Source organism: Sinocyclocheilus grahami, unplaced genomic scaffold (assembly GCF_001515645.1).
Source record: "Sinocyclocheilus grahami isolate Dianchi unplaced genomic scaffold, SAMN03320097.WGS_v1.1 scaffold18.1, whole genome shotgun sequence".
NCBI lineage: Eukaryota > Metazoa > Chordata > Actinopteri > Cypriniformes > Cyprinidae > Sinocyclocheilus > Sinocyclocheilus grahami.
Genome location: NW_015505197.1, coordinates 1,077,977 through 1,086,083, shown reverse-complemented (window position 1 = coordinate 1,086,083; position 8,107 = coordinate 1,077,977). Strand labels below are relative to the sequence as shown.

The 8,107-nt window shown below is 34.1% G+C and overlaps 1 protein-coding gene across 1 annotated transcript; it reads left to right on the top strand.

Moving 5' to 3' along the window:
* The first annotated feature begins 1,034 nt into the window (after nucleotides 1-1,034).
* On the top strand, nucleotides 1,035-7,299 carry LOC107553902 (transmembrane protein 26-like). Its single transcript, XM_016236255.1, has 6 exons — nucleotides 1,035-1,509; nucleotides 1,987-2,083; nucleotides 2,706-2,783; nucleotides 3,620-3,825; nucleotides 5,799-5,878; nucleotides 6,881-7,299. The coding sequence occupies exons 1-6, from the start codon at nucleotides 1,319-1,321 to the stop codon at nucleotides 7,183-7,185; spliced, it is 957 nt and encodes a 318-aa protein (XP_016091741.1). The 5' UTR covers nucleotides 1,035-1,318; the 3' UTR covers nucleotides 7,186-7,299.
* Nucleotides 7,300-8,107: the final 808 nt, after the last annotated feature.

Sequence of the window (8,107 nt, the reverse complement as noted above, 5' to 3'; positions counted from 1 at the left end):
TTGATTGTAACTCAGGGTAGTTTGGTTCATTTTTTATGATTATTTGGTGAATACAAAGAACAGCATTTATTTGAAATAGAAATCTTTTTTAACATTATAAATGTCTTTACTGTCACTTATTGAACAATTTAAAGGGATAGTTCACCCAAAAATGAAAATTTGATGTTTATCTGCTTACCCCCAGGGCATCCAAGATGTAGGTGACTTTGTTTCTTCAGTAGAACACAAACTAAGATTTTTAACTCAAACTGTTGCAGTCTGTTGACACTCACTCACACCATTGACACTCTATCTACAATCTCAATTAGGAATGTCAATGGTCCATTTGAGAGGTAGGTGGTGGTAATGCACTTAAGAAGAAGATGCGTCACATGCCGGCTGTCGAGGACGCGCTCAGGCCAGTTCAGACATTGCAGTGCATCTTAGGTAAAAAGCTATATAAATACTGTTCAGTTTCTTGCGCAGACTGATCAATGTATCGTCACGAGCCGCAGGGTTTAATTTGGTTTTGTTGGTATACCTATGATGAAAATTACAGGCCTCTCATCTTTTTAAGTGGGAGAACTTGCACAATTGGTGGCTGACTAAATACTTTTTTTCCCCACTGTATATATATATATTGTAATCTGTGCTAAACCGTCATGTTGCATTGTTGCTGTATTCTGACATAAGGCAAAATTCACTGCATTAAAGTACTGAAAATGAACATTATGAACATAAGCAATCTTAATGACTGATGAGATTTTTTTTTCAATCAAATTTTTAATCTTAATATTAAAATTCAAGTTTTAAAAAATCAGAAAATTATAATCATGTTGACCTGATTTTGCTAAGATTTTAGAATGTCGGACATGTAGCTTATATTTGTACTAAATTATGAATACATAAAAGGTGTACGATTTTCCAGATGTTGTGAATGAGATGATAACCACCACAGAAAATCAGACACAATATCTTAGGGGGTATTCATTTAAATAACAATAATAAACCATGTAGAACTTATACCATATTCTGGACAAGCCAACCATCTTAGGCTGGTTTTAGCTGTTTTTTTTTTCAGCAGGGAAAGTTTTGCCAAACTGTAAAGAAAGAGTGTCCAGATAGCCTATCCAATAAACGTACGTTAAAATGGCACTATCTTGTATATAAGATCTTTCAGGCTTCGTCCAGCTGTGTCTTCAGGACAAACATTTGACCTCTGTAAGTGATTTCACACACTGACGCTGGTGGGAGGATTCAACACTAGGGACTTGGGACTCAATGGGACTCTACAAGCGCACTTTCCATCGCACAATCCCGGGACACCTTTGCCTTTACCATGATTTTAGTTAAATTCGTGCGCGCGATCATAACCAGGTCGTTATTCATTCTGATCTCTCTAATCGGCGTCTGGAGAGTAAAAACGGTGAAAAATGACAACATGTACTGGTTACTAATTGTCCTTTACCTTCCTCTGGTCGTGGAGATGATCATCACTTTAAAACGAAGGAAAGGGAAAGACTACAAATGGTGAATGACACGCTTTGCCTTTACAGTTCTACAGATACGATTTACAGTACTGACAGATTCACTGATCTTGCCAACAGCTGTTGATCATTTTCTGCTGGATGAATCACTCTTCTTGGTCTAAATAACTTGCATTCAATATTTAGCTGAATTTCGGTGTTTATGTTGCTTTCAATTGATTTCTTTAGTAGCAGCTGTTCTTAGGTTTCAGTTATATTTTTAATTCAATTTTCCTAAAAAGTTATCGACATTCCTCTCTCCCTCCCTCCCTCCCCCTCACTAACATCCTGCTAGACCGATTGTTACTGCTGAAGGGTGTGTGTAAAGAATACTAGTCTACAGTGTAATCTGAATGGTTTTAAGCAGTAAGTTTAACGTTGGCCCTAAAAGGAACATACAAAAAAATTACATAATCTCAGTAATTGTTCAGTGTGTGTATTTCTGTAAAATGATGTAAAACCATCTTCTGTCCTCTTTCAGGTTTTCTCCAGCCATCCTGCTCTTCCTCATCAGCATTATTCCCTCCATATGGATTCTAGAGTTACATCATCAGGAGAACAAAGCCAGTGACCCTCAGGTATTATTCTATGTACCCATTCTTTCAGTGCAATTTTGGAATTTTCTGCCCGCTTGTATTCACTCTCATGTCATTCCAAACCTGTGTGACCTTGCGCTCTTTGTGAAAAAGCTGTTTGCTATAAAAAAAAAAAACATTACATTTTAAAATGTATTAAAATAGGAAATAGTTATTTTAAATTGTAGTGATATTTCACAAAATGACTGTTCTTAATGTATTTTTGATCAAATAAATGCAACCTTGGTAACTATAAGAGACTTCTTTTAAAAACATTAAAAAACCTTAATTATTTTGGACTTTTGGCCTGCAGTGTATATTGTTGTGTAGCCTATATTGTTTTTATCACTGTCTTCTTATTTTATTTATTTATTTTTTTCTGTGTACTGGGAGCTTCACCAAGACAAATTCATTGTGTATGTAAGCATACTTGCCAATAAAATGTCTGATTCATTTTGGGATTTTGAATGTCTCTTTAATGCCTTTTGTCAGCAAAATTTTGTGATTATGAACGTTTTTGTGAAGTCAGTATAATCCTATTATGCTCATATATACGCTGATATTCCTTCTCACTGTCTTTTTCCACTCATTAAATTCTTCTCTGTGCTTTTTCTGTGTCTGGCAGTGTAGGAAACTGGACTCTTGGGACAATGTCAAGAGCATATTGCCTTTAAACGGCACTATGGGTAACGAAACACTAAAGGTAATCTTGAAATGTAATATTTATTTGTTTATATTTAAGTTTTTCATTTGTGGTTTAGTGCTTTGCTGTACAAAAGTGACTAATGCTCTGATTGTGATGCATCTTCAATATATATATATATATATATATATATATATATATACACACAAATCACACGTTTGTGATGCAATTGGTGATGTCATTAATTTCCTGTGCTCCACAACGCAGACAATTTTCCTCATAATGCAGTATGCAGCATGGGAAATTGAGCCTTTTGTCTTGCCTTTCGTTCCCTCTGTCTTTCTCTAGGATTAAATATTACATTACTTCAGATTTAAACTGAAGAAAATCATGATAAATCACATATTTTGCTAGTACACCCAGCCATCCCATCACACTCTGCTCTGGTTTTGGTGGGGGTTCTTTGAAACGTTGTCATTGTTATGTTTCATGGAGAATGTCCAAGATGCATGTTGACACTCATGGGAGTTTAAAGGTTCTAGCAAGAAATCTTTCTTATACTGCTTATTCTTTTATTATACTGCCTCTATTCCTGTGATGAGTTATTATTTTTGGACCTTATTTCCCACTTTCTGTGGGTATAGAAACCAGGAAAACTTGATCTTAGCTTGTTTTCCTTCTCTTTACCTTGCAAATTTGCCCGTTTTGATGCATTTATCCAAAGTAACTTGCAGTTCACTCATAACAGGGCAGCTTGAAAACATATGCAAAAGTGCTGAATCATTGTGCTAAATAAGATGATTCATGCCCTTGTGAACCTCAAGTCCTCTTTCTTGTCAGTGGTGTGGTGTTCAGCAATTTATAAATAGCTGTCTGTATAATATTGTGTCTTTCAGCACTTGGAGCACATGCTCACTAACGTGTGTCCGAATGACTGGATCCTTGGTCTTCATCAGGTTCTGCTTATTCTTCTCATCCTTGGAAAGTGGCTCTTGCCATTAGGAGGAGTGACACGTGACGAGCTGTCTCAGCTTTTACTCATCTTTGTTGGCACGGCGGCAGACATTCTAGAATTTACCAGTGAAACACTCTCTGATATCAAGTGGGTACTTCCTGTTCTCATTCAGTAAATCAGATAAAAGCTTCAAAAGGTGCTTCAAAAGGTTCTTCAAGCGATGCCATAGAAGAACCATTTTTGGTTCCACAAAGAACCATTCAGTAAAAGGTTCTTTAAAGAACCATCTCTTTCTTACCTTTTTATAATCTGAAGAATCTTTTTTCGCCCGAAAGAACCTTTTGTGAAACAGAAAGGTTCTTCAGATGTTAAAGGTTCTTTATGGAACCATTTAGACAAAAAGGTTCTTCTATGGCATTGTGAAGCACCTTTATTTTTAAGAGTGTACACTACTGTTTTTATTTAAAATAAATTAATAGTTTTATTCAGCAAGGACATATTAAATGGATCAAAAGTGACAGATTAGGACATTTATAATGTTATAAAAGATTTCTATTTTTTTTTTAAATAAATATCTTTAAAAATGTATCAGTTTTCACAGAAATATTAAGCAACACAAATGTTTTGATAATAATAAGAAATGTTTCTTGAGCAGCAAATCAGCATATTGGAATGATCAGGTGACACTGAAGACTGGAGTAATGGCTGCTAAAAATTCAACTTTGCCATCACATGAATAAATTACATCATAACATTTATTTTAAAAAGTTACTAAAATGAATTTTGTGTATTTCAGAAATACAATGCTGTATTACTGGATTTGAGCGATGATTATTGTTCGGTCCATTCTCGGGTGCCTTTTGTGCCTGTAAAGATCAGCAATTAGTAATTGTTTCATTTGAAACGTTGTTGACGCTGAACATTCAGTACATCATATTTCTTACACATCACTGTTTTTATTTAAAATAAATTAATAGTTTTATTCAGCAAGGACATATTAAATGGATCAAAAGTGACAGATTAGGACATTTATAATGTTATAAAAGATTTCTATTTTTTTAAAATAAATATCTTTAAAAATGTATCAGTTTTCACAGAAATATTAAGCAACACAAATGTTTTGATAATAATAAGAAATGTTTCTTGAGCAGCAAATCAGCATATTGGAATGATCAGGTGACACTGAAGACTGGAGTAATGGCTGCTAAAAATTCAACTTTGCCATCACATGAATAAATTACATCATAACATTTATTTTAAAAAGTTACTAAAATGAATTTTGTGTATTTCAGAAATACAATGCTGTATTACTGGATTTGAGCGATGATTATTGTTCGGTCCATTCTCGGGTGCCTTTTGTGCCTGTAAAGATCAGCAATTAGTAATTGTTTCATTTGAAACGTTGTTGACGCTGAACATTCAGTACATCATATTTCTTACACATCACTCACAATAAATTACACATAATAATAAATACTAAAAACCAATGACATTTCTCTTTCAAATTGTGTTTTGTGCAATTAAATGTCAACCCTGTTACATTCAAAATGTGAGGTTAATGTTACTGGCATTTACTAGGAAATATCATCACACCACATTATTCAATATTTATTGTATGGCAAATTTATGAGAGACAAAGAGAAATTTGGCATTTTCTCAGAAAATCCCTAAAGCATTTTAGAAAAAGACAAAGGCAGAGGTCAGACAAAGCAAATGATGTGTTTAAAAAGGTAGGCTTTTTTATTTTCATTTCATTTATTTATATTTAATCAATTAAAATGTAATAAATAGTGACATACAAATATAAAATAAAATGTTTTCTTTACTTTCTTGTTTCTTTTTTTTTTTTGCATTACACAATAAATGCAGTTGAATCAGTCATATATTGTTACTACATTCAGGATCTCTGTTTTTTCCTGTCAGTTATATCAGTAGTCACACGAACACAAATGGCCCCTTTCCGGAGAATGGGCCATCAGATATTCAGAGTTGATTGTGTCGGCTGGTAAAAAAAAGACATAATAGTCTCTTGATTTTCAGATTCATAAAGACTCACATATAAATGCTAATGCATTATTTGATGCAAATCTGCATAACACGTTCCTCACTGTGTGTTATAGGGAGAACAACCATCAGCTGGTGTATGTAATCTTGGCAGTGTGGACATGGAGTATGTTGCAGTTTCCTCTTCACCTGGCAGGTTTGTGATCACCTGTTTGCGTCTTTTTAACATCTCACCATCAGACGTCACAGATGTTGCTTTGAAAAGCAGCAACATGACATAAAATAGTTCAGGATCCCTCAAGTGACTGAAGGAGGACTCTGCATGCTGTTCTGTGAAATTTCAGTTTGACGCTCAGATATCGTAAATGTTTCATCCTGCTCCATCAAAAGTATTTTTCTTACCCTTGGAGCTCACATAAACTAGCGGTTTGGGATGCAACTCGGTGTAGTGTAACAGTGCTTCAGTCATTTGTAGATCGACAGCATGTGTTTTTGTTGCGATATGCTCTATGCATGTTTCCCTTTGAGGTATGAGAGCTTTGGCAGCTGCATGTATTTAAACATTACCAAACCCCAGAGGAGAGGGTGGATTTTTAAAAAATATTTTCAACCATTTGCCGTAAGTTCAACTGACTTCACTTCTGCAAATTTACCCTGCTCAGTGCTCACTGGTCTGTAAACTATGGAAGCCTGTTTTATTTTTTGATTTTGTGGCAAAATAACTAGCTTCAATAGTAAACTGATATACAAGTTTAATAAAATATAATTCTTTAGTTTTGTCTTCTATAAACACTCAGAAAGGCACATAATATTCTTTTCCTAACACATAGTGCATTAAAATCATCCATTCAAAGAACAAATAGATCAGCATAAACATTTAGAGTCATTGATTTCCTGTAGTTTATGGAGCAAAGTGCTCTGCAGTCATAGTGGCCCTCTGCCAAAACTGAAGAGAACACCGCCATTTAAACTCCAGTAAAACCCTTCAACTTCAATTAAAAACAAACATTGTTACAAATTAACCTTTTATTTCAACAAATAAAACATGATCCAAAACATAACAGTTTTCTGCAAAAACAAAAATGTTTTGTCTAAACTTGACAAGTGTAACATGCAAATTGATTTAGTTTGGATTGGAGTTATAATATTCATATCTGTGTCTGCATTTTTTTCTCTCTCTCTTCCATGTATGTTACAGTTGTGACATCCCGGCCACAGAACTCAGACGAGCCTAAGGATGGACACGGCTGTTGTAACTTGGTCTTTTCAAGACACAGTACAGATATTTGGAACATCGTGGAGAGTTCATTTATCCAGGACGGGCCCTTTCTCGTGGTACGGCTCATTGTGATGACATACTTTGATGTGTTCCACCAGATGTTGGTCTTCTTTGCTATTAAGAACTTTCTAGTGGTTGTCCTCAACCTCTACAGACTCATAGTTATCTGTCAAGACTTTAAACCACCACAACCGTCATCATCATCTACCTCTCCCCCAGTATGAAGGAAGGAAAGAAAATACGTTTAAAATAAAATGTAGCTTCTTTAATACAAATACATTTCATTGTATGTCCAACTGTGCCAGATGGTTTGCTTCAAACCGAGGTCTGGAGACTCCCGGGGGACAGAAAGGGAGTGCTAGTATCAATGAGATACTGATAGAATATTTATTGATATTTTGAATTAGTTTCTGTTGTTATATTTACTATCATTTTAAAGTTTTAGTTATTTTGTTGTGTTTTTGTCATTTTTATTAGTTATTGCCTATATAGTTAGTTAATTATCTATGTATGTATGTATGCATGCATGCACGTGTGTGTGTGTGTGTGTGTGTGTCTATTAATTTTTAATTCAGTTTTAGTTTTAAATGAGAAATGTTGTCTTGACAACTAGCTGAAATAAAATAAATTCTATGGGGTCAGTGGAAAAGTTTATAAATAAAAAACGAATTAAAATAAATTGATTTAAAAATAGATTTAAATAAATAAATAATCTAACAGTACAGTGCTATTTTATAACATAAAAAAACTAAATATTTTCCAAATAATCTTTTACATATATTTATATGTTAAAAATATATAGCTACATTTTACATTTTAGGATGGGGGGGGGGGCCCTCACATCAGGATGATCATATTTGGTGGTCTGTGGCATCTAAAAAATTGAAAACCCCTGCCCTATACTGCTTAAAAACACATTTATGGGTGACAACAGTTTTAGAAATGCATTTTGAATGTGTTATGTACAACCAGACTAGGACCAATAGTAGATTTTAGATTCATTATTAGGTTCCTAATTTTAAAATATTACTTTTGTTGAACTTTTTTTTAGCGTTTTACAATGTTTGTATACCAGACAGTGATGTAAAGCAAGATTTTCTGACTCAAAAGCAGTAAGAGAACTGCTTGTTTTTTTGTATTATGAAA

Bases quoted from the DNA above. Each gene is read 5' to 3' on its own strand.
- LOC107553902 (XM_016236255.1), top strand. From the start codon at position 1,319: ATGATTTTAGTTAAATTCGTGCGCGCGATCATAACCAGGTCGTTATTC. The intron at 2,084-2,705 runs GTATTATTCTAT...TGTGTCTGGCAG, and splicing joins ACAAAGCCAGTGACCCTCAG to TGTAGGAAACTGGACTCTTG. The intron at 5,879-6,880 runs GTTTGTGATCAC...TGTATGTTACAG, and splicing joins GTTTCCTCTTCACCTGGCAG to TTGTGACATCCCGGCCACAG.